At 45.4% G+C, this 25,384-nt stretch overlaps 1 protein-coding gene, 1 long non-coding RNA gene and 1 other non-coding gene across 6 annotated transcripts in view; 1 reads left to right on the plus strand and 2 right to left on the minus strand.

The window, feature by feature from the left end:
* The first annotated feature begins 63 nt into the window (after nt 1–63).
* Nucleotides 64–24,030, plus strand: LOC122107387. Its single transcript, XR_006147350.1, has 3 exons — nt 64–143; nt 18,001–18,005; nt 24,017–24,030. It is a non-coding gene; the product is annotated as an uncharacterized LOC122107387 (long non-coding RNA).
* Atg16l1 (autophagy related 16 like 1) overlaps nt 138–25,384 on the minus strand; it is a 32,076-nt gene continuing 6,829 nt past the window's right edge. The window contains exons 3-18 of one of the 4 annotated variants that reach the window (XM_042679059.1): nt 23,996–24,101; nt 22,968–23,041; nt 22,039–22,290; nt 19,965–20,030; nt 17,661–17,747; nt 16,880–16,936; nt 15,923–16,025; nt 11,311–11,416; nt 8,118–8,188; nt 6,312–6,383; nt 4,062–4,182; nt 3,716–3,821; nt 1,802–1,951; nt 1,673–1,720; nt 1,091–1,192; nt 138–391 (exon numbers count right to left, since the gene is read on the minus strand). In XM_042679059.1, coding sequence (XP_042534993.1) covers nt 298–391; nt 1,091–1,192; nt 1,673–1,720; nt 1,802–1,951; nt 3,716–3,821; nt 4,062–4,182; nt 6,312–6,383; nt 8,118–8,188; nt 11,311–11,416; nt 15,923–16,025; nt 16,880–16,936; nt 17,661–17,747; nt 19,965–20,030; nt 22,039–22,290; nt 22,968–23,041; nt 23,996–24,101 — 1,615 coding nt within the window. In that variant the 3' untranslated portion in view covers nt 138–297. Of the gene's footprint in view, nt 392–1,090; nt 1,193–1,672; nt 1,721–1,801; nt 1,952–3,715; nt 3,822–4,061; nt 4,183–6,311; nt 6,384–8,117; nt 8,189–11,310; nt 11,417–15,922; nt 16,026–16,879; nt 16,937–17,660; nt 17,748–19,964; nt 20,031–22,038; nt 22,291–22,967; nt 23,042–23,995; nt 24,141–25,384 lie in introns of all 4 variants that reach the window. The other 3 variants (XM_042679058.1, XM_042679061.1, XM_042679060.1) reach the window with 3 other exon arrangements.
* LOC122107599 lies at nt 14,702–14,970 on the minus strand. Its single transcript, XR_006147384.1, has one exon.

The raw sequence follows: 25,384 nt of genomic DNA on the forward strand, positions 1-25,384 counted from the left end.
TGGGGGTGTGACTGGCAGTGGGGGGATCCAGCAGGGGGCCCTGTGCTCCCCAATGAGGTATGGAAGATCAAAGCTAGTAGTGTTTCCACACGGATCAAATTGAATCGAAGAACCTGAACCTCTGCCCAGTGAGGCAGAGTAAGGTGTTGATTCTTTGGCCATTAGAGACCTCAAAAAGTTCTCAGGACTGCTGTTCAAAATAAGGCTCCTATGCCACGAAGCTGGAGCTCTTCGCAAGGAGGCCATGCTGCTCACCAGGAGGGGCGGAGGGAGCCCACAGGCAGCTCCTTGGTGCCCTCAGGGTTGTGCCCACAGCACAGCTTTGCTGCCTTTATCCACACTGATGACATGCAAGCCGGAGGGGGCCCAGGCCACTGCGTTGATGGAGGAGCTGCAGGGAGAGCAGAGGACATCAATTTCAATTTCCAAGTATTCATGTTGAGATCTCAACCAGTCATGCCCCTAACCCCAGGTATGTGGAGCCCAGCTGTGCCTACCCAACAGCAGGGATTATGGTGGAGACTTTCATTAAGCAGGGTCAGACTAAAAGGAGCGTGGCTTTAGCAGCTGGCAGAGCCCTGGGATCAGGCACAGGGAAATTCTAAGCTTGGCTGGGCTGCTGCCTGAGGGCAGTGAGAACCTGCAGCTTCCAGGAAAAAAACAGAAACCCCACCAAAACCTATGCTTAACTAGCAGGTGGACTTGGGTGCACAGAACAAGCTGCGGAAAAAGGCCAGGAGCTGCCTGCCAGGTAGGAAGTAAAGGAGGTATACAATAACCAGTGTTTAGAACTTGTCAATTTTCTGGCAAAAAGGGAGGCTCAGAGAGGAAAAGGATGGAGGAGAGAACAGAAATGGATAAGGAAGGGCAGGGAAGCAGTTCCTCTGACCTCTTCTATTCACTGGCTCTACCTGCAGCTATCTATCTGCAGGCATTACCATCTGCTGTCTCCAAATGCCTTACTCACCCAGCCCAGCAAAGCGCAGGTGCTACCCTCAAGGAGCCCCTGGAGGGTTGAGCCTAATGAACATTAGGCCCTGCTCACCACTTTGAGGTGTGGGGCTGTGAGTGCCGATAGAAGTCAACTCACCTGTGTTGTTTAGAAAGAACCTTCTCCACCTTCCCTGTGAGCACATTCCAGACATAGAGAGAGCCTTCAGCTGAGCCTGCTGCCACATAACCGCCATCAGGACTACAGGAAATGGACAAAGAACAAAAGCTATGGAAACCTGCCCCTAACTCAGTATCCTAAGGTCCAAGAGGTAATGCAGTGTCCAAGACATAGAGGAAGTCAAGCAAACCTCCAAATGTGTGGAGACTGTGATAAACTATCATGGTCCCTGGCTCAATGAATGTAGAATGGAAAAGGAGACGTCATATGAGGCCCTTTCTCCAAGGCATGTCAGCTGATGCTGAAGTACACTGGGAGAAATCAGTACATGGCAGGAGAAAGGAGGAGAGGGAAACCTGATGGCTCATCCAGAACCAAGCAACCAACCATTATTTTTGGTGCAATCCATTTACGTTCATTAATGACAAACACTGGAAGGTACACTGCTGGGACCTCAAGCGTGACCTTTAGGTTCACTCCTGGGATGCTTTGTTGGAAAACTTCAGCTTCCCTAAGGGGGAGATAACCTGAGCAAGTTGGAAGTAGGGGGTGGCTACCAACCTGAAGACAACTCGGGTCCAGTCAGAGCCGCACTTGAATCCAGGGGCACTGAAAAACACAGCACACTCAGGGCACTCCCCCGGGACAGAAGTGGGTGGGGCCAGGCAGGAGCCTCCTGCACCCAGTTACCTGAATGTCTGTTTCACAGCATTTGTCCGGAGATCAATGATTTTTAGCAGGTCATCCCGGGAGCAGCTCAGGAGCTCTGTCCTCTCTGGGTTTAAATCCAAGGCAGTGATTTTCCCCAACAGCTCCATCTCCCGCACCACACTCTCTGATCTAAGAGATGAAAAAGCTGAAAAGCCTAGCAGGGAAAAGGTCAAAATGTCCCCAACTTTAACTAGGACAGTGTCATGAACTGCTGCCAGCCAAGAAGACCGTTTCCAAGGGTGGTAAGCATGGTGGCAGCCTCTTACTATCTCCCTATCAATAGGCCTACAGTTCTGAAAACAACTCAATCTTCTTGCCATCAGAAGTTCTGAAGTGGATACTAAGGCCACTAGTAAGGCAATTAGCATTACTTCTTTGCTGTAGAAGAGCTTAAGCCTCATGGACATGCTAACTAATCACATGCTCTACCACTGAGCTATGTATCGAGCCCCAATGGCTGCTACTTCCTTGGTGTTTCCCTGCAGCTTCAGCCCATACAGGTCAGCTAACTGCCCTCTGGATAGGCAGGGCCCTACTGATGACACAGCCAAAGGTCTTGACCTCTCCAATAGTGATTTTGCCTAAGTTTTCCATAAACTTTCTACTTTAACAAAGCAGTCTGTATCACTGTCACTAAACACAGACTTGGGGTCCTCAAATATGGGATGGACTTGTAACACCTTCCTTCAACTCTAAACTTCTTTATTCCAAGTCAGGTTCAGTGGCTCACACCTATAATCCTATCTACTCTGGCAGCTAAGATCACAGTTCCGGCCAACACAGGCAAAAATGTTCACAAGGTTCTCTCTCAGTGGAAGAAGTGGAGCATGACAGCACATGCCTGTCATTCTAGCTATGGCAAGAGACCTAAAATAGGAGTATGGAGGTTCAAGTACATGCCTGGGCAAAAGCAAGACCCAATCTTAAAATAATCAGTGCAAAAAAGGACCGGAGGTATAGCTGAGTATTAGAGCTTTCTGTACCAAGTTCAAAGCTCTGAATTCAAACAAGGAGGAAGAGAAGACAGCTAGCCTTGTTAGGCTTTTCTGGCACTAAGCTGCATTTCAGAGCATCACTAGAAACCACAGGTCCTTCACACACACACACCCTCTACCCTAGGGCCATCTACCTGGGTGTGATATATCAGCTGTTCATCCAATCAAATCATTAGCCCTCTATATGTGCCTCTTTACCACTTGGTTTTAAAGGACTTGCTTCTGACAGCTCTACTCCTCCCAACACTGGCACAGCAACAAGACTGGCCCGATTTCTTTCTACTTCTGGACACTCCTCCTTGGTTAGATCCCTTCTTCAGACTAGTCTTGTTTTATTATCATCTTTGCCTACCTAGCAGCTAATGGTCTATGGACATAACGTAAGGACAGTAAATGATGGTGAACTCTCCACAGTCTAAATGTGATTCAAAACAAACAGCTCACTGTCAAAATACAGCTGCCCTGGATCATTCTTGACATTGCCTCAGATTTAAAAATCAACCCACATAAAAATATCATCAAGCTGGGTGCTGGTGGCTCACTTCTGTAATCTTAGCTACTTAAAAGGCTGAGATCTGAGGACTGGCGTTCAAAGCCAGCCCGGGCAGGAAAGACCGTGAGACTCCTATCTCCAATAAAACCACCAGAAAACCGGAAGTGGCACTGTAGCTCAAGTGGTAGAGCGCTCGCCTTGAGCTGAAGAGCTGAGGGACAGCACCCAGGCCCAGAGTTCAAGCCCCACTACCGACCAAAAAAAAAAAAAAAAAAAGAGCTGAGGGACAGCTCCCAGGTTCAGAGTTCAAGCCCACGACTGACCAAAAACTAAAAAAGAAAAAGTATCATCATTGTTTATTGTATAGATTCCCCTGCATCCCTACCAAGCACTAGAATGTCATACCGGATGTCCCAGAAACGAATTTTCTTATCAAAATGTCCACTCATTACACATTGTTCTGTGCAGACAATATCGTTGCAACTGGACCCTGCAAACACCGTCTTGATGCCTGAAAGAAAATCAAACATCACTAGTCCAGCAGAAGCACCCATGTGGCTGTGTGTAGAGCAGTGCTACTCTCTAACCACCAAACTATCCAAATTGCAAATCTAAATGCAAGAAAGCTACCCTCAGCACCTGACTAACTGAACCCAAATTCAAACTATCACATGCAATAAGCTGAAGTGGAAAGAACAACTTCACAGCTAATGAGTATGCAAACACAAAGGCAGAGACTGAATTTCCTCACAGACTTTGCTGCGTAGATCCCAGAGTTTGAGGGTCCGGTCATGACTTCCCGAGACAATCCGTGCATTGTCCAGCAGGAACTTAGCAGAAAGCACTTTCCCACTGTGTCCGGTGAGTGTGTGCTAGGAGAGAAACAGCCAGGGTGAGCCTGGGGCATGGCACACTGCTATGCTGGAGGAGTGGCCAATGCACCCAATAGTGGAGAGCCAGGACTCCAACAAAACAATGAAGTCAGGGGAAAGGGAAGCAGTTTAAACTTAGCAACATTTCTGGACTGCAGAGGGAGTAACCTGCAGGAACTTCTAGAAAGTCTGTCTTGTAGGCGTTACCTATAAGTAAGGTATTACTCTGACTCAGACCTTGAATGCCCTGCAAAGACCCATGTGTGGAAAGTTTGGTGTTCTGCTTGTGGCACTAGTGGGCAGTGGGGCCCAGTGGGAGAAAATTAGGACACAGAAGACATGCTCTTGATTCTGCCCCTTCCTGCCTTGCTCTTTGCTTTTCTGCTACCATGAGGCCAATACTCTCCTCTGCCACACATTCCTGTCACAATGAATGTGTCACCCATGCACAGTACAAAAAGATGGAAAAAGAACCAAAGGCTGAAATCTTAAGCTAAAACCAGTATTTGCTGTATCAGGTACCATGTCAGTTATGGAAATCTGACACCAGTAGAACAAGAGGAAAAAGCCAGGCATAGTGGTATACTCAAGTAATCTCAGCAGTTGAGATGTTAACGTGGGAGGGTCTCGTGAACTCAATAGTTTAAGACCAGCCTGGGCAATATAACAGCAGGATCCAGCCTCAAAAAAAAAAAAAAAAAAAGACAAAGATACTAAAAGTAACATTAGACACAAACCCAATACCACTAGCCCCAAGCTAATGTCCTCCCATCCTCAGTAAAAAAGGAGGAGCCGGGTGCCCAGAGCTCACACCTGTTATAGCTACTCAGGAGGCTGATGCCAACCCAGACAGGAAAGTCTGTGGGATCTTATCTCCAATTAACCAGCAGAAAACGGGAAGTAGAAGTTGTGGCTCAAAGTGGTAGAATGCTAACTTAGAGCAAAAAAGTTCGGGGAGAACACTCAGGCCCAGAATTCAAGCCCCACAACTGGGGGAGAGGGGAAGCGCAAGTACAGCAGCAGGCTTTGAGTTCACCCTAGAACCAGGGTAGCTCAAATGGTAGAAAGCTCAAGGCTCTGAATTTAAGCTAAGGGTTTCAATTCTTAAAACATATGGGAAGAATGATATTGAAAACTAGCTCCTATAAAAATACATGTACTACACCTCCCTCTAGCACTACTTGCTATATCCCACTGTGCTTTTCTTCAAGCTATTTATTGTGATATAGTCTCTCCTTCTATCCCAAGGGGACAGAAACTCCTGTTACCTCCAAGGCCTTCGATTTCTGAAAAATAGTCTACAATACTCAAGTTTAGTAAATATTGGCTATATGATTGGGTATTTCAGTATTTTCTCCATCATAAATATATTTTATATGATTAAGTTGGAGTGGTGATGCACACTTGTAATACTGAAACTTTGCGAGCTGAGGTGTTATATAAACCAGCCAGGATTACATAGGGAGACTTGTCTCAAAAAAAAGGTGGGGGAAGGTAGATAAACATACAGCTCCTAAAAATGCCAGAAAACAAAGGGGTGGTTAATTAAGTTACAGTTCAACACAAGATGGACTATACTGCAACCATTATTACTCCTGAGTGTGTTTTCCACATTTAGGGTACAGCACTAGACTTCAGGGGAAACCATACTCAAATGTTTGTGCATGCAGCCCATTGCCCTGGTCCTCCCTGAAAAGAATGTAAGGCAAGTTGTTCAGCATTTAAACACCTATTTCTGCTACCTCCAGGGTTCAGGTTCATGCTTTGCATGTTCAAATCTGAATCTTCTTAGCTTGAGGTACTGGGTAGCACAGTACTGCGATTCTCCAGTGCAGTTCTCTCAGGAAAACAAAGGTCTAAGTAGTAAGTTAACTTTTAGCTTCATCCTTGTATCACCCAATCAGACCACCACACACCCAGCAACAAACCATCCTAACACAGCTCCCAACTCCTCTAGATCTTTATCTCTGCTGGTATTTTTTTGAGTTGACACAAGAAAAGCTACAGCCAAAAAAGAAAAAAAAAAAATTTTTTTTTGGGGGGGGGGGCGCTTTAGGCAGGTTAAATGCCACTAAGAATCACAATTCCCATGGTAGTAATAACATCTGTAATGTTAAGCTAGTTCTTACCCGTAACCGATAATCATCCACAGTCCAGATTCGGCTTGCAAAATCATTTGAGGCAGCTAAGAGATAAGCTCCCTACAGGAATAAAGAGGAAAAATGGTAGCATAATACAAAGACCTTTGTTCACTTGAAATTTCCCAAAATTCAAGTGCTAGAAGGTACAAAGATGCCTACAACCAAACATGTAGAGCCAAGTACCAACTATGATCAGCTATACTGTCAGTTCACCCCATCTCCTTAGAGTTCAGATCTTCCTCCTGAGCTCAGATTTCATCGGAATGCTGCAAACATCAAGCTCAAAATGGAAGTCTCCCCTGCTCATTTTCCCCTCACTCCCTTCCCTTAAAGTCTCTACATACTGCCTCAGCCATAAAGTCTGGGAGCATCCTGCTCTTCCCACATACTCTCCCAAACACCACTCTGAGGCTGTTCATCTTGTTCAGCATCACAGTCTTAGTCCCAACGTGGGCCACTGGAGACCTGCTGCTTCAACACTGTCAGTTACCCCATCCCTGTCATTAAAGACCTCTCAGGCCAAAGCTGCAGCTCAGTAGTAAAACACTAAGAGCATGACGTTGGTGTCACCAAGCTGCGTGAGCCCTCAAATTACCAAACAAATAAGAATTCCACATGGCCTCCCTGAGGTCTAAATCTTTTCCTTATTCCTCAATTAGATGTAAGGTGCTATTCCTAAGAAGCTAATGGAACCAGGCACTAGTAGAGGCTGAGCTTTCAGGATAGACCAGACAGACAAATCTGTAACACTCTCATCTCCAATTCAGCAAAAAAAAGCAGGAAATGAAAGTGTGTGACTCAAGTGGTAGGGCACCAGCTGTGAGTGGGGAAAAAAAGTCAAGTACAAGTTGAGGGAAGGGGATATGAGACATGGGCCAGTGGCTCATGCCAGATGGAACACAAGTCCATTTAGCCAACAAAAAGCCAAAAATGGAGCTATGCTTCAAGCAGTAGAGCAGTAGCTTTGAGTGGAAAAAGCCACAAGCCCACAAGCGAAGGGACATTATCAACTGCTGAGTACCGGCAAGCACCAAGATTAAAAAAAAAAAAAAAAAATGCTGGAGATGCATTTATGACTATGACCCCATGTTCCTTCTCTGGGGCTGGGTTCTCAGCTTAGTCAGTGAAGGAGACACACACAGTTGCCTCTCCCAGAAAGGGTTGGTCTAAGACATTCCAGGGGAGAGGACTGTCATCTAACAGGGATTTGTGATATAGGGACATTATTAACTACTGCACCTCTGTTCCACTGCCTGCATTGCAAGCACTTAGCCTTTTGTACCTGACCCGATCCTCTATTACCTCCAGGTCTACCTCAAATAGCTAATTGGTTTCTAAGTCTCAACCCAGAATGAATTGCTTCTACTTTATTACCTTAGGGTAATGAGCTGTAGTTCAACACTTACATACTACTCTCCTCTAAACAATTTCTCTAGGGTGGGTGGAATTGCACAGGCCCCTTAAGCATAGCATTTATTCACAACGCATCAGAAACTAAGTAACTTACTTAACTTCAACTATTCTATCTTAAATTATTTTTCAGAGGGCTGGGAAGTTGGCTCAGTGGTAGAGTGCTTGCCTTGCATGCCTGAGGCCCTGGGTTCCATTCCTCAGCACCACATAAGCAAAAAGAAAAAAGCCGGAAGTGGCGCTGTGGCTCAAGTGGTAGAGCGCTAGCCTTGAGCTGAAGAGCTGAGGGACAGCGCCCAGGCCCAGAGTTCAGGCCCCACAACCGGACCCCCCAAAAAAAAAAAAAAAAATTATTTTTCAGAAGCCTCTAAAATAGATACTCACAGCACTATCAAATTCAATGCTTGTAATTCCAGCATTACTGCCTGACAGTGAACCTTTGAATTCACACTTATCTGCATAAAAAGAAAAAAAAGAAGTTAAAGCCAAAGACTTTTAACAGGTAGGAAAAACACAACAGAAGTCAAAAATAGCTTTCCTGGACTTCTAATCAGACAACAGAATATGCTATAAAACACATTGCTAGTCTCTAAGAGCAATGAGCGTTCAAATGGACACAAACTCTGGTATTCTGCATGGTTTTTTTTTTTTTTTTTTTTTTTTGGGGGGGGGGGGGGGGTACGGTCGAGGGCCTGGGCGCTGTTCCTCAGCTCTTCAGCTCAAGACTAGCGCTCTACTCCTTGAGCCACAGCGCCACTTCTGGCTTTTTTCCTTTTTGCTTATGTGGTGCTAGGGAATCGAACCCAGGGCCTCATGCATGCAAGGCAAACGCTCTACCACTGAGCCACATTCCCAGCCCATCTGCATGTGTTCTTTTTTTTTTTTTTTTTTTTTTGGTCCGGTCATGGGGCCTGAACTCTGGGCCTGGGCGCTGGACCTCAGCTCTTCAGCTCAAGGCTAGCGCCTTGAGCCACAGCGCCACTTCCGGCTTTTTTCTTTTTGCTTATGTGGTGCTGAGGAATCGAACCCAGGGCCTCAGGTATGCAAGGCAAGCGCTCTACCACTGAGCACCTTCCCAGCCCCCTGTATGTGTTCTTTACAAAACATATCAATGGCAGTCAAGAATGAGTTTTTAAGTCCATTATTTTCAATATTCTAATTTACCCATATATTAAACTCTGGGTATGGTCAATATGTGCCAACTACTACTTCTGTAGAAACTGATGGACCAAATTTCCAGATTCTACAGTGTAGTTCGAAAACCATGCTCAATTGAGTTGTCAGAATTCCAGAAAAGCTTTATGTGTAGCTTCAATTCTCTCCACGAACCATAACACTGGCAAGTCAACTGACTCTCAGTACCCACCTTCACACACAATCCACTCACCTCCACAGGGATTTAATTACTCAGTTACTTTCCTGCAAATCAAATGGTGCAACAGCCAAGGATAGTACTTTTCCAATTGTCTATTCTAAACAGAGATTAATAGGCTGTTCTTGTTCTATCAAACATCCAAAGTAGTAACTAATGTGTTTGTGTGTGAGAGAGAGAGGAAGAGAGACAGCTAGAGAGAGAGAGAGAAAAAAAATATGCGAGCTGGTCCTTGGGTTTGAACTTGGGGCCTGGGCACAGTCCCTGAGCTTTGTACTCATGGCTGGGCACTCTACTACTTGAGCTATGCTTTCACTCCTGGCTTTTTGTTGGTTATTCAAAGTTCAGAGTTTTCTGCCCAGGCTGGCTTCAAACTATGACTCTTAGATCTCAGCCTCCTGAGTGGTTAGGATTACAGTCATGAGCCTCTAGTACCCAGCTCCCATGTCTTTTCAGTTCCCTTCAGCCTAAAGAAAGTTTCAGGGTTACAAGTATGGGATTTTATGTACAGCATTTCATGCACTTGCTAAGGCAAGAGGATCAAGTGTTCACAGCTAGCCAGAGCCACAGTCCCATCTCAAAGAAAGTCTCATTAATTTTTTCATCTGCCAAATGAGTAAAACTTTTCTAAGAATCACAGAAATTAAAACAAAGGAACTTTGGGCTAGTGGAGGATGGTGAAAATATAAATAAAAAACAGAAACCTAAGAAGTGCTCTCTACTACAAAAACAAAAACACAAAAAACAAACCTTTGGTCTTACTCAACATCCTTTTGGCAGTATATGCATATTTAACTGAATTTAAGAACATCAGAATGAGGTTTGCTCAATATACATGGTTTTCTAGGCAATATTCCTTGTCCGTCAGACTTTTAGTTTCTTTTCTAGGCCACTGCTATTATTAAATGTATCAACAACAGTTTGATGTACAGTTTCAGTTAAGAAATTTATTTTCCTTACAAGATTAGTATATATGAAAAAAATAAAACACTAACCTAAACATTATTTATTTGTTTTCTAGTTACTACTTGAATCAGCTTAGATATAAAGAAGAACATGCTTTGCTCAGAGATTTTTTTCCCCCTAGTCCTAGGGCTTGAACTCTGGGCCTGTGTGCTGTCCCTATGATTTTTTTTTTTTGGGTCTGGTCGTGGGGCCTGAACTCTGGGCCTGGGTGCTGTCCCTCAGCTCTTCAGCTCAAGGCTAGTACTCTACCATTTGAGCCACAGCACTTTTGCTTATGTGGTGCTGAGGAATCGAACCCAGGGCTTCATGCATCCAAGGCAAGCGCTCTACCACTGAGCCACCTTCCCAGCCCTGTCCCTATGCTTTTGTGCTCAAGGCTCCTGATCTACTTCAAGTTTATTTATTTGTAGTTAATTGCAGATAAACACATTCCTGAACATTTCTTGCCAGGGCTGGCTTCAAACCAAGATCTTCAGATCTCAGGCTCCTATGTAGCTAGAACTACTGGCACGAGCCACCAGTGCCCAGCTCAGATTTTTTCTTTCTTTCCTTTTTTTTGGGTCAGTCTTGGGGCTCGAACTCTGGGCTTGGGCGCTGTCCCTCAGCTCTTCAGCTCAAGGCAAGCAATCTACCACTTGAGCCACAGCGCCACTTCTGGTTTTCTAGTGGTTTATTGGAGATAAGAGTCTCTCGGACTTTCCTTGACCAGGTGGGCTTTGAACAGTGATTCTCAGATTTCAGCCTCCTGAGCAGCTAGGATTACAGGTGTGAGCCACCGGCGCCTAGCCCAGCTCAGATTATTTCTTAAATCTAAAACATTTCATGAATGAAGGACCAGATAATACTACACAAAAGGAAATGTACTTAACACCTGACATATGTATGTCATCTCTAAAACAATAAATTAAAAAACTTTTTTTCAAGAGATTGGGCATTGGTGGCTGAGGCCAGTAGTCCTAGCTACTTAGGAGGCTATGAGCTGAGGACAGGTGTTTGAAGCTAGCTGGGACAGGAAAGTCTGTGAGACTATCTCCAATTAATCACCAGAAAAACAGAATTGGAGCTGTGGCTCAAAGTAGTAGAGCACTAGCCCTGAGCAAAAGAGGCTCAGGGACAGCACCCAAGCCCTGAGTTCAAGCTCCATACCTGTCCAAAAAAATAAATAAAAAATAAAAAACTCACGAAAACAAGGTCAAAACAGATGCTTACAGAACTCTTTGTACACCCACAGACTCTTACCTCCAAATGCTTCCCAGAGCTTAACCCTCCGATCCATGCCTCCTGTCGCCAGTAACCGGGAACCTGGACTGAACTGCACAGCATTGACTTCTCCATCGTGTGCCTCCTGCAAGACAAGCACCCATCATTGTCATCTATTAGTTCAAAGGCACAGGCATGCATTTTGAATGCCCAACTCAGGCAAAACTCTCATCCTTAACAGGTGGATGGACCTCAAACTAAAGTGGACTTGTAGCTGAATGTCTCCTAAGAGCCGTGTGTGTGTGTGTCTCTCTCTCTCTCTCTAGGTCATGTGTGTGTGTGTGTGTCTCTCTCTCTCTCTCTCTCTAGGTCAGTCCCAGGGGCTGGAACTCTGGGCCTAAGAACTGTCCCTGAGCTCTTCAGCTCAAGGTGAGAGCTCTACCACTTGAGCCACAGTGCCACTCATGGTTTTCTGGTGGTTAATTGGAGATAAGAGTCCCATGGGGGGCTGGGAAGGTGGCTTAGTGGTAGAGTGCTTGCCTTGCATGCATGAAGCCCTGGGTTCGATTCCTCAGCACCAAATAAGCAGAAAAAGCTGGAAGTGGGGCTGAGGCTCAAGTGGTAGAGGGCTTGTCTACAGCTAAAGAGCTGAAGGACAACACCCAGGCCCAGAATTCAGACCCCACGACTGACAAAAAAAAAAGAGTCCCATGAACTTTCCTACCCAGACTGGCTTTGAACCCCCATCCTCCTCCTGAGTGGGGAGGATTACAGGCATGAGCCACCGGTTCCCAACTACCAGCTCAACTTATTCTTATAGTTACAGTTTTATTTATCTATTCCTTCAATTATCCAGTGTCTCACTACATATCTAAGGCTGACCTACTTCCTTATACTCTTTTTTTTTTTTTTTGTCGGTTGTGGGGCTTGAACTCTGGGCCTGGGCGCTGTCCCTCAGCTCTTCAGCTCAAGGCGAGCGCTCTACCACTTGAGCTACAGCGCCACTTCCGGTTTTCCGGTGGTTTATTGGAGATAGGAGTCTCACGGTCTCTCCTGCCCGGGCTGGCTTTGAACCGTGATCCTCAGATCTCAGCCTCCTGAGTAGCTAGGATTACAGGCGTGAGCCACCAGCACCTGGCGTTCCTTATACTCTTGAGTGCTGGGATTACAGGCATGTGCCACCCTTACCCAGCCTGTTTTTTTTTTTTGGGTCCGGTCGTGGGGCTTGAACTCTGGGCCTGGGCTCTATCCCTTAGCTCTTCAGCTCAAGGCTAGCGCTCTACCACTTGAGCCACAGCGCCACTTCTGGCTTTTTTCTTTTTGCTTATGTGGTGCTGAGGAATTGAACCCAGGGCCTCAGGCATGCAAGGCAAGCACTCTACCACTGAGCCACCTTCCCACCCCCCCAGCCTGTACTTATTTACAGTGCAACCTTTTCAAATAAAATTCAGAGTTAGAGGATGGGAATGTGGCTTAGTGGGTAGAGTGTTTGCCTAGTATAAATGAAGCCCTGGATTCGATTCCTCAGTACCACATAAAACAGAAAAGGCTGGAATTGGTGCTGTAGCTCTAGTGGTAGAGGGCTAGCCTTGAGCAAAAGAAGCTCAGGGATACCACCCAGGCCCTGAGTTTAAGACCCAGGACTTGGGAAAAATATTCAGAATTAGTGTAGACTGAAATTTTAGACTGAAGTTTATCTGTTCATTTATTTCTTCTAAGAACAATGGTAGGGCTGGGAAGGTGGCTCAGTGGTAGAGCGCTTGCCTTGCATGCCTGAGGCCCTGGGTTCAATTCCTCAGCACCACATAAGCAAAAAGAAAAAAAAGCCGGAAGTGGCGCTGTGGCTCAGGTAGTAGAGCGCTAGCCTTGAGCTGAAGAGCTGAGTGATAGTGCCCAGGCCCAGAGTTCAGGCCTCACTACTGGACCCCCACCCCCAAAAAAAAAAGAACAATGGTAATTTGACTTATATGTTCAACTTTAAAGTCTAGAATTAAAATAGTCATTTTTTGGTGGGCACTGGTGGCTCAGGCCTATGGTCTTAGCTATTTAGGAGGCTGAGATCTGAGGATCATAATTTGAAGCCAGCTCCAGCAGGAATGTCCATGGGGCTGTTGCTCGAAGTAGTAGAGTGCTAGCCTTGAGCAAGAGGCTCTGACAGCGCCCAGGCCGAGTTCAAGACCAACCACGAAAAATAAAATGCCTATTTTGGTCCTGATTCCTTCTTACATTTACTCTTTATTATTTACTACCAATAAATGTTAAAAACTACACATCTGGTAATGTATAGCACATGGTCTCTACAGTAAGCTTTCTCAATAAGTCCTAGTATAAGCAGGTGCTGATTCTACTGCTAGACATCAATCAGTATTACAATGAAATTCTATGTGGTTCTTTCTGGAAACGTTATGGCACTGTGACATCTTCTAAGTTTTTATCTCCTTAAAGTCTCAGAGAAGGGTCTGTAACCAAAAATTGTGCCTAAAAATGAATGGATCATCAGTGAAAGTATCAGCTGTTATTTTGGAAAATTCTTCATAGGTTCTAGATGAGAAGGGTTATAGGTAACATAAGCATGCCGTCTGTGTGTGTGCACTTGCACTCATACACATATGCGCATGTGTATATACACTCGGGCTTGAACACAAGGCCTGGGCACTGTCACCTAGCTTTTTGACTGAAGGATAGAGCTCAGCTACTTGGAACACAACTCTATTTCTGGCTTTCTGATGGTTAATTTGAGATTAAGAGTCTCGCAGACTTTCCTGCCCAATCTGGCTTCAAACTATGATCCTCTGATCTTGGCCTTCTGATGGCTAGGATTAGATTTGAGCTACTTACTAAGTTTTCTGGTGCTAGTCCTGGGGCTTGAACTCAGAACCTGGGCACTGCTGCTGAGCTTTTTTGCTCAAGGCCAGCAGTATACCACTCCACTTGAGCCACAGTTCCACTTCTTGCTTTCTGATGTTTAATGAGAGATTAAGAGTCTCAAGGACTTTTCCCACCCAGACTGCCTTTGAACTGCAATCCTCAGAGCTAGGATTAGAGAAGCATGAGCTACTAGTGCCCATCTTTTTTTTTTTGGGGGGGGACACACAGGAAGGGGTGTGAGTAACTCAGACTGGCTTTGAACATACTATATTCCTCAGGCCGACTTCAAACTTTCAATCCTGCTTTAGCCATCCCAGTGCTGGGATCACAGAAGTATGCCACCTGGCCATCTACTCTCTCAAAAGTAATTTGGGATGAAGTTGATGTATGGCATTTACATCAAACCCTATAAAGTGCAGTAAAGTGGATAGTACTGAAATATCAGTGGCAATCAATGGGAAATTAGCATTTTGGTGATTAGATTTCCCACTTCCCTCATGTCCCATCACTGAAAGTCTGTACCATGCGATCCCCCTGTATTTACAAGAGATTTCTTTCTCGAGGTCTCAGATTGAAAACTTGAGATCATGCACTGTCACATCCTTCCTGCCGCTCCTCAGGCTCCTGTGAAGCTGGTGCTGTTGGATATACCCATCACTGTGAACCACTTACTCTTGGAACACAGAATGACAGAATCCCAAACTATCAGCAGCTCACTACCTATACACATGACTTCAATGTGCAAGGGAAAAACTAGGCTGCTGGGAGTTGAGGGCAGGAAGGAACTGTGACATTCAGTGCAATCAGACCTTTTACCAATCATCATTGACCTCTGTGAAGTGCCCAGGCCCAACATGGAATCATAGGAGCAAGGTGAGAAGAGGAAGGGGCTCTGCCTTTCTCCAGACCAACTCCTCCTCCGAAGTGGCACTCTACTCAATATCTCATCCCCAGAAGTGAAAGCTCAGATCTAAATACCACCTCCTTTTTAGTGCAGATCTTGCCTTCCTTTGAGAGCAACTTTGTTTAGCCACCATCTGCTATAACAGTTCTTAACTGAAGTTCAACTTTGGGTTCTGCTAATTTTTTTCTGTTCCAGTAATGAGGCTTGAATGCAATGCCTCTCATTTTGGTTGGCTTTTTCCACTCAAAGCTGGCACTCTACACTTGAGCCAGAGCTCCACTTCTACCTTTCTCCTCTCAGCCTCCAGAATAACTGGGTTCTACTCATGTTGTTCCTCTTCAGTCCTTTACCAGCCCTGAGCTAACTCCATGCTTCCCTATGCTGGCTCAATTATTTAGGTGGGATGCTGATCTGATCAATGTCAGGATCCTGCTCTAAACTTTAGACAGTTATGGTATCAGAGTGGCTTCTGCATAGCATTGTTTCTGCATCCAGTTACATTCTTATGGTTAGAAGTCATACAAGTAAGGGTTTAACTTACTAAACCAACAGGTGTCCTGCTACACTCACTCTAAATTGGAGCTAACTGGTTACAGCAACTGTAACTTTCAGATTTCTCACCATTCCATTTGTTTTTCCTTTTCTGTACCCCTGGTGTTACCAATCCTTTCTCTTATCCCACTGTTACACAGGATGGCTAGAACAAATTCTCTGCTCTGAAGCTAACTATGCACAATGTAGTCATTCTTCACATGCAACAGAGCCTGCGGGTCTAAGTGAAGCAACTCTAAGTCTAGCTGTAACCCTAGAAAGGATTGGCTAGTTTCAGTCCCTGCTACCACTGCACACTTAGAAGGTATGAACAAGAAGTGCACTCACAAAGACACACACAGCAGTGGTTGGTACCCTCGCGTCTTTACCAGAGGCAGGATGAGCATCCATATTGTCCTGGGGGACCGGGAAGGAAGAGACAGAACGTCTCCTAAGGAACAACACAAAGGCAGACATTAGACGGGACTAAATTCAGTTTAGTGTTCACCAGCTTCCAGAATGGTCTCGAAGATAAACTTGCAAAATCAGAAACATCCCCAAGTAGTAACAGGAAAGAGAGCCAGAACACCTTACTCTCAGGCTCACTAAGTCCTGGGCTCTGAATCAACACTAAAAAGCAATCCTGAACAAAATCACTTACCCTGTCTGTAAGTTGCTAGAGAATATTTTCAACAGGTAGCTCAGAGATGGTTCTCTGACGTTTTCTAAACTTGTTTAACAATTGCTTTTATGCCTAGTTATCATCGCCCTCTGCTTGTATTTGTGGGCAGAGTCAAAAGCATGCCAAGAGAAAGCGTGCCAAGAGCATGATGACTTCACAAGGGCTCAAACTGTCCAGACTGCCTGACTTTGAGAGCTACCAGCATTCATTCCTGGAAGCATGCAAAGCGCCCTGGTTAGCATGTGGACACCTGATGATTGCAGAGAGTGCAGTGTGATCAGCAAGATTATCAACAACCCACACTCACATGCTGGGCTAAGAGAGGGTAATATTTTCACCTGGCAGCATCAGAAGAAGAATGATGTCCCAAAAGGGGAGACTCGGACAGACTAAAGAGAAAGGCCAGAGATCAGCACGCAGCGAGATTAAGGAAGTTGCAGAAAAAAGGAAGCTAAATGAAAAGCCAAAAAATAAAAATAAAAAAATAAAAAAAAAAATTAAGGCATCTGTATTTTCTGCACCACTGAAATCCTGGAGTACACTTACATAAACAAAACACGTACATATACTTAGGTATATTTATACACATTTTAAAAGGGAAAGGAGAAGGTCTTCTAACCTACCCAAAGATATTAGTGATAGAATCCAGAAGGCCTCCAGCAGGCTGCGAGAGTCGCTTACTAAAGAGGAGGGAGGATAGGTTTACAACCTTAGAAACATTTTGCCCAAATAATCAAAACAGCCCATAAAAATAAGTACCCAGGAACATATTTCCCACTTAGTTCCCAAATCCCAGCTGAGAGAAACTGAACACAATATTTGAACCACCAGGGAATAGTGGGAAAGTAGAAGGGAAAACCCAGTCTCAAAGTTTTAAACAAGGTTCTCTAGGATAAAATTAATTTCACTGGGGGCTGGGAATGTAGCTTAGTGGTAGAGTGCCTGCCTACCATGCATGAAGTCCTGGATTAGATTCCTTAGTACAACATGAACAAAAAAAGCCACAAGTAGCCCTGTGGCCCAAGTAGCGTTGAGCAAAAGAATCTCAGGGACAATGAATGCCCAGGCATTGAGTTCAAGCCCCAGGACTGGCAAAATCATCATCATCATCATCTCACTGGAAATAAAGTCTCAGACAAGGAAATTCTAACTACCCCAAAAAAGTCCAAGTGTTAAAACCAAATACCCATTCTTTTCAATACTGTTTTAGCAAACTTAAAAAATCCTTAAGCCCACTCTTAGTGAATGGAGGGGAAATCAGGAAGACTGGCCAGAAACCTGGCATAGAAGAGGAAGGATTTCATCAAGAGGATTCAGGGTTGTATGCATCTGACTATGCTCCTCTTATGGCTGTGTGTGTGTACACTGCTGTGTGAGCTTTCCCGACCCAACCTGTCTACTCACGTGGCTGTTCTGGTGACAGTTCGCACAGGAGAAGTCTCCTCTGGGTGGTCTGAGGTTTCATCTACTATAACTTCAATGTCATCATCCCTGGAAAAATCAAGAGTCAGTCTCTTAATCCGCTAATAGGAGCTTGTGATTAACCGGTTTTACAAAGGTCAGTGTAATTTTCTACTGAGACATCCTATGAGACTAGGCATGACAGCAATGGTGAAGTTCACTGAAGAACAATAGCAAGACGAAGAGGTGCCATTCCAGAGAAACTTGAAAAGGTGGCTCAAGTGGAAGAGCACTATTCTTTTTTTTTTTGGGTCCGGTTGTGGGGCCTGAACTCTGGGCCCAGGCGCTGTCCCTCAGCTCTTCAGCTCAAGGCTTGAGCCACAGCGCCACTTCCGGCTTTTTTCTTTTTGCTTATGTGGTGCTGAGGATTGAACCCAGGGCCTCATGCATTCAAGGCAAGCGTTCTACCACTGAGCCACCTTCCCAGCCCATAGACAACTATTCTTGAGTACAAAAAGGCTCAGGGACAGCGCTCAGGCCCTGAGTTCAAGTCCCACACCGACCAAAAAAAAAAAAAAGAAATGTTTCCTCTATCTGAGAAGGCAGGATACACCCCTACACTGACATCCAGAGCAAATATTTGACAAAGAATTTCTGTTTCTGCATGTGTTGGTGGAATACTCTTAACTAAATCATTCTCCATTTAAAAACAATCAGAAACCTAAAAAGAGAGCCATATTCACATATTATATGCCAAAATACATTTCAACAGAAAGTATAGCAAAGCGAATGCTGTTATTTAAAAACCTACCACAGGGGGCTGGGAAGATAGCTCAGTGATAGAGCGCTTGCCTTGCATGCCTGAGGCCCTGGGTTCGATTCCTCAGCACCACATAAGCAAAAAAGAAAAAAGCCGGAAGTGGTGCTGTGGCTCAAGTGGTAGAGCGCTAGACTTGAGCTGAAGAGCTGAGGGACAGCGCCCAGGCCCAGAGTTCAGGCCCCATGACCGGACCCAAAAAAAAAAAAAAAAAAAACCTACCACAGGAAGGTGGCTTAGTGGTAGAATGCTTTCCTAGTATGTATGAAGCTCTGGGTTTGATTCCTCAGTAGCACATAAGCAGAAAAGCCAGAAGTGGCACTGTGGCTCAAGTGGTAGAGTGCTAGCTTTACGCACAGATAGACTCAGGGATAGTGCTCAGTGCTCAGGCCCTGAGTTCAAGCCCTAGGACTGGCAAAAAATAAAAAAAATAAAATCACATAGTCAGGTACCAGTGGCTGAGGCCTTTAATCATAGTTGCAAAAAGAAGAAAAAAAAAAAGCCGTAAGTAGCACTATGGCTCAAGTGGTAGAGCGCTAGCCTCGAGCTGAAGAGCTGAGGGACAGCGCCCAGGCCCAGAGTGCAGGCCCCATGACCTGACCCAAAATAAACAAACAAACAAATAAATAAATAAAACTGAACCCCTGCACAATTACATGATGACAGGCTCCATTAGAGCTGGAAGCAGTGAGGTGTCCCCAGCACAGGAAGTGAAGAGTCAGACTCAGCTGAGGAGTTTACGCAGGAAAACTTCTGAGAGGCAATTTGGTAATACATATTTGAGAATGTATTAAAGTTTTGGCCCAACAAATTTTACTTTTAAGAATCTTTCCCCTTGCTGGGCGCTGGTGGCTCACGCCTGTAATCCTAGCTACTCAGGAGGCTGAGATCTGAGGATCGCGGTTCAAAGCCAGCCCGGGCAGGAGAGACCGTGAGACTCCTATCTCCAATAAACCACCAGAAAACCGGAAGTGGTGCTGTAGCTCAAGTGGTAGAGCGCTCGCCTTGAGCTGAAGAACTGAGGGACAGAGCCCAGGCCCAGAGTTCAAGCCCCACGACCAACAAAAAAAAAAAAAAAAAAAAAGAATCTTTCCCCAGGCTGGGAAGGTGGCTCAGTGGTAGAGCGCTTGCCTTGCATGCATGGGGCCCTGGGTTCGACTCCTTAGCACCACATAAGCAAAAAGAAAAAAGCCAGAAGTGGCGCGGTGGCTCAAGTGGTAGAGTGCTAGCCTTGAGCTGAAGAGCTGAGGGACAGTGCCCAGGCCCAGAGTTCAGGCCCCATAACTGGACACCCCCCAAAAAAAGAATCTTTCCCCGAATCATATAACTGCAACCCCTCTGTACATCATCTTTGTAATAAAAAATTATATGAAAAAAAATCTTTGTGTACTTAATTTGAAAGATGGCCAGAGGACATTCACTATTGCAAATGCCCAAAAAAGCATAGCTAAAGCAACTGCCCAGATGTTAGGTCACTTATCTCTACTTACTGTTCAACTGGCAGAGGCTCCTTTGCCGCTTCTGCAAGCTCTTTCTGTAGCCGGGCTTGACGCCTCCTATTTGAGAAAAGGCACATCATTTACCTCTGCTTACCAAAGGCACAGGGTTTTCACTCTCAATAAACAACTCTGAGGAGTCTGAAAATGTATGTGAATATCAGTGTATTTAAAACACGCTCAGTACAAACACTAATTGTTTTCCTGAATACTTAAGTCCACAGGTGTGTGGAGTCTATCAGTCCCAGAGACAACTGTACACTATTCCTCATTCTCCTGTCCTCAGCCATTTCACTTCTTTATGAAGACCTCCTTAACTCCATCTTAAACTCAGCATTTGAGTTCCAATCAAGACCTGGGCTCTTTAGTGACAATTCTCAAATGTAGAGTTGCTTGAGAATTTGGGGGATGAGGGTATAGCTAAAAAAAAAAGTACATTACACTCTTTAGTAAAGGACTCAAATTATCGGCTGGGAAGGTGGCTCAGTGGTAGAGCGCTTGCCTTGCATGCCTGAGGCCCTGGGTTCGATTCCTCAGCACCACATAAGCAAAAAGAAAAAAGCCGGAAGTGGCGCCATGGCTCAGGTGGTAGAGCACTAGCCTTGAGCTGAAGAGTTGAGGGATAGTGCCCAGGCCCAGAGTTCAGGCCCCACGACTGGACCAAAAATAAAAGACTCAAATTATAAATTTTACAGGACAAATAACACCAAAGTCCAATTTATTCAGATGTTCTTATAGCAATCCTCCCCTCCCCCCACCCCCCCCAAAAAAAGTCAAATGGATTGGGAAGAATACCTTCCTGTAATCCAAGTTACTGGAGGTGAGGACTGACACCTTGCATGTATGAGGCCCTGGGTCCGATTCCTCAGCACCACATAAGCAGAAAAAGCTGTAAGTGGCGCTATTGTTCAAGTGGCAGAATATTTGCCCTGAGCTGAAGAGCTCAGGACACAGTTCAAGCCCTAGAACTAACCAAAGAAAAACAACTCAAGATCCAGTAGGTGAGGTGTTCAGGCCTGTAATCCTAGCTCCATGGGAGGTTGAGATCTAAGGATCACAGTTTGAAGCTAGCGCAGGCAGAAAAGTCCATGACAAGAATTTTATCTTCAATAAACTACTCAGAAAAAAGCTGGAAGTGGCACTGTGGCTCAAGTGGTGGAGCCCTGAAAAGAAAGAGGCTCAGGGACAGCACCCAGGCCCTGAGTTCCAGTTCCAGGACTGGCAAGAAAAAAAAAATTCAAGATCCTACAGGAGGGTCAATGTCCAAGACCAGCCTCAGGGCAAATTGAGGCAATCTAAAAATCAGGAAGGGGCAAAAAAAAAGTCCAGTCCAGGCAGTGACATCTGTTGAGAGCTCATCTCTAATCAATGAAGTGTCACTAGAGCAAGGCTCAAGTGGTAGAGCCCCAGCTGTAAGCAAGAAAGCTGAGCAAGAAGAATGAGGTCTTGAGCTCAAGCCCTAGTACTGGCCCAAAAAACAGGTATCAATGAATATGATTTAGAAATTTTCTTCCATGTTTTTTGTTTTGGTTAGTTGTAGGACTTCAACTCAGGGCCTGGGCACTGTCTCTAAGCTCTTTTCACTCAAGGCTCTACCAACTTTGAGCCACAGTATGACTTCCAGTTTCCAGTTTTCTAATGGTTAACTAGAGGTAAGAGGTTCGGACTTTTCTTCCTGGGCTGGCTTCAAGCCACAAATCCTAAGATGTCAGCTTTCTGAGTAGCTGAATTATAGGCATGAGCCACCAGCACCTGGCTCAGTCCTGGTTTTAATTTTTATTAGTTGTGAGCTTGAACTCAGGGCCTATGCACTGTCCCTTAGCGCTTTTGCTCAAGGCTAGCATTCTACCACTTGAGACACAACTCCACTTCCAGTTTGAGTGGTTAATTGGAGATAGGAGTCTCACAGGAACTTCTCTGCTCAGGAAGGCTTTGAATCATGATCCTCAAGATCTCAGCCTCCTGAGTAATTAGGATTACAGGTATGAACCATTTACTCCCAGCATTGTTTTTCTTATGTTCTCCTTCATAAAACATGGAGCCTACTGACTACAGCTGGACATCCCACCTGGAGTCTTTCTCATTCTCTGCATTGAGGCGATTGGCTTCTTGGGCCTTCTCAGCCATCCACCTAGTGACCAGCTCCTGGTTCTCTTCTGTAGTTTTCCGCAGCTTCTCCTCCAAGGCAGTAAAAGTGATCTGCAGGGCGTCATATTCGTCCTTCAGGGTCTGGTTGGCTATCTCAAGGTCCTGCAGCTTGCTGCGCAGGTCCAGGCATTCCGTCTCCAGATCAGAGATAGTCTGCAAACACTCAGCAATTCTGGAAACACAACATGAAAGAATGGTGCCTGGCCAGAGGCCTACACCACCTCCAGAGAACTCCACGTGCCAAATGGTTGAGCTCAATTCAGCAGCAGGAACAAGAATCACTATGCTAGGCCTAGCCCAATGGTGTGCATAACAATTCCACTAGCAAACACCCTGGATAAGAGTCCTCTTGACCATGAATAACTAGTCTTAGCACCATTCAAGACAGAAGGACTGGAGTAAGGGAAGCTCTGGGTGTTTAGATTGGTGAAGGGACTTGTAAGGCCCCCAGCTGTAGCATGCTAGACTACCATTTCTCTGATGGCTGGGCTTCTCCCTGATCAAACACATTTGCCACGTGTGCCAAGGTTCATGCACTCAGGCATCACAATGTCTCCCCTCCCCACCACAGGAAGACACTACCATCCCCACACAGTGGCCATGGAGAAGAGTTAAGTCTCCTAGGACACTCACCTGGCAACTGGCCCAGTTCCTTCCAGTTAGTTATATTAGGGGCTTACGGGTTCTGCCTTTGATTTTCACAGGAAAATATCCCAAAATCCGTGTGAAATATGTAATGAAGTGCTTGTTGTGTGCACTATGGCTACCAATTGGTCTTACTCAAGAGTATAGCAAATCAGGATGTGTGACCCAACAGGCGGGCCTCAAGTAGATGTGATATCTACTCACTTTGCTTCATTCATCTGTATCTCCCTGTCCTTCTGCTGCATTTGGTTATTCAAGTCGATCACCAACTGAGCTAACTGGAAATAAAGAACACTCTCATAAGATTTTAGGATCTCACTTAGAAATTACATACTGGGTGAATTAGGCAATTCATAAGAGTAGGGGTGAGGAAAGGTAAGAAGAAAAGTGCTGGTGGCAGAGAGAGAGGGTCTCATGGAGATGTGGCTTGTTGCTATCTTCTGCTCTGTGGAGAGAGGCATGGGTAATGGTGAACAGTTCTAAGTGACCTCCAGCTTCTGGCTGAGGACACTATCTTCAATCGAACCGCAACTCAACTGAATCGATGACAAGACAGTATTCCCTCAGCTGGAGCTCTCCCTTAAGACCACCACCTTAAGACCACCTAAGCCAAGTGCTGGTGGCTTACATCTGTACTCAGGAGGCTGAGATCTAAGGATGAGGATGGTGATTCAAAACCAGCCTGGGCAGGACAGTCTGTGAGACACTCATCTCCAACAGACCACCGGAAAACTGGAAGTGGCGCTGTGAAACAAAATGGTAGAGAGCTAGCCTAGAGCAAAAACAAAAAGGTGAGGGACAGTACCCAGTTCAAGCCCCACAACTGGGAAAGAGGAGGGGGGCGGGGAAGATCACCATCCAGGTTACACATAGCTAGAACTCAACTCCTTGAACTGTCCCCTTCTGAAACTGGAGGGTTCACACTCAAAAGCTTGATGAGGCTTTAATAAGAACTCAGAGATGCCCAAGCAGTCAGCTTTTTTGCTCTTCTAAGCTTCCTTTCTTTGTCACACTGGGGAGCACAGCAGCAGTGTGGTCTGGCTCTAGTAAACACTTGCTGGGACCTCACAGTGTCTAGTGGTTTCTTTTCGTTTTCCCCACTTACACTCTCAAAGCTTATATGCAGAATGTAGCAAGATTACTACCAATCCTCAGAAGTGACTGCCCACCCTCCCATTCCCCATAAGACCCTGGAGAGAGCAAAGGACAGATGGGCAGAAGGGCTATTTTACCTCCCCACGTTTCTTGTGTAGTTCAGTCAGTTCTTCCTGGTGCTTAATCCGCAGCTGGGACATCTCTTGTCGAATATGGTCACTCCATGTACCATCTTGTCCGGGGCTAAACCACCAGACAAAATGTAACTGGTTCTTATCATTACTAAGTGCAATGTGCAAAAAGAACATAGGTTTTTATAGTGGTAAAGGCCATTGTTCCCATATAAACCTACCAAATATGCAAGCATTAGGACAAACCCACCTAAGTTATTTTGATAAAGTATAGCTTTCAGTTTGGTTTGTTTTGAGGGGTTCCCAAGTGTCTGACCCTGAGTTCTTTTTGCTCAAAGCTTATGCTCTACCACTTAAGCCACAGCTCCACTTCTGGCCTTTTTTTTTTTTTTTTGATAGTTACTTAGAGATAAGAGTCTCATGGAAAGCTGGACATTGGTGGCTCACACCTGTAATCCTAACTGTTCAGGAGGCTGAAATCTGAGGATCAAGGTTCAAAGCTAGCATGGGCAGGCAAGTCCAACTCGTCCCTTTAACCACAAAAAAGCCAGAAGTAGAGCTGTAGCTCAAGTGACAGAGCATGAGTCTTGAGCAAAAAGGACTCAGGGACAGGGCCCTGAGTTCAAGCCCCAGGACTTAGGGTAGACTGCTTGCCTAGTATGCATGAAGTGCTGGGTTTGATTCCTCAGTAACACAAACATACAAAGCCAGAAGTGGTGCTGTGGCTCAAATAGTAGAGTGTCAGCCTTGAATAAAAGAAGCCATGAGAAAGTGCCCAGGCCCCGAGTTCAAGTCCCAGGACTGGGGTAGGGGTAGGGGGAGTAAACCCTGAGCTGAGTACTAGTGGCTCATGCCTATAATCCTAGCTACTCATCAGGAGGCTGAGATCTTGAGGACTGCAGTTGGACACCAGGACTGGCACAGACAGTATACAAATGTGCAAGTGAAGGTATGGGTCAAGTGGTAGAGTGCAAAAAGCTCAGGAATAGTGCCTATGCCCTGAGTTCAAGCCTTAGAACAGGCATGCAAACATACATTTACATGTGCTAACACACACAGAATGAACCGTAGTTGGTTAGAAGTTAGCCCAAGGTTGCTATATGAACTGGACTTAAGAAATTTCTCGGGGCTGGGAAGGTGGCTCAGTGGTAGAGCACTTGCCTTGCATGCATGAGGCCCTGGGTTCGATTCCTCAGCACCACATAAGCAAAAAGAAAAAAAGCTGGAAGTGGCACTGTGGCTCAAGAGGTAGAGTGCTAGCCTTGAGCTGAAGAACTGAGGGACAGAGCCCAGGCCAAGAGTTCAGGCCCCACGACCGCCCCCCCAAAAAAAGAAATTTCTCATGCTGAGCAGGCACTGGTGGTTCACACCTATAATCCTTGCTACTCAGGAGGC

This window comes from Dipodomys spectabilis, unplaced genomic scaffold, assembly GCF_019054845.1.
Source record: "Dipodomys spectabilis isolate Male_0828 unplaced genomic scaffold, ASM1905484v1 ptg000051l, whole genome shotgun sequence".
Lineage (NCBI taxonomy): Eukaryota > Metazoa > Chordata > Mammalia > Rodentia > Heteromyidae > Dipodomys > Dipodomys spectabilis.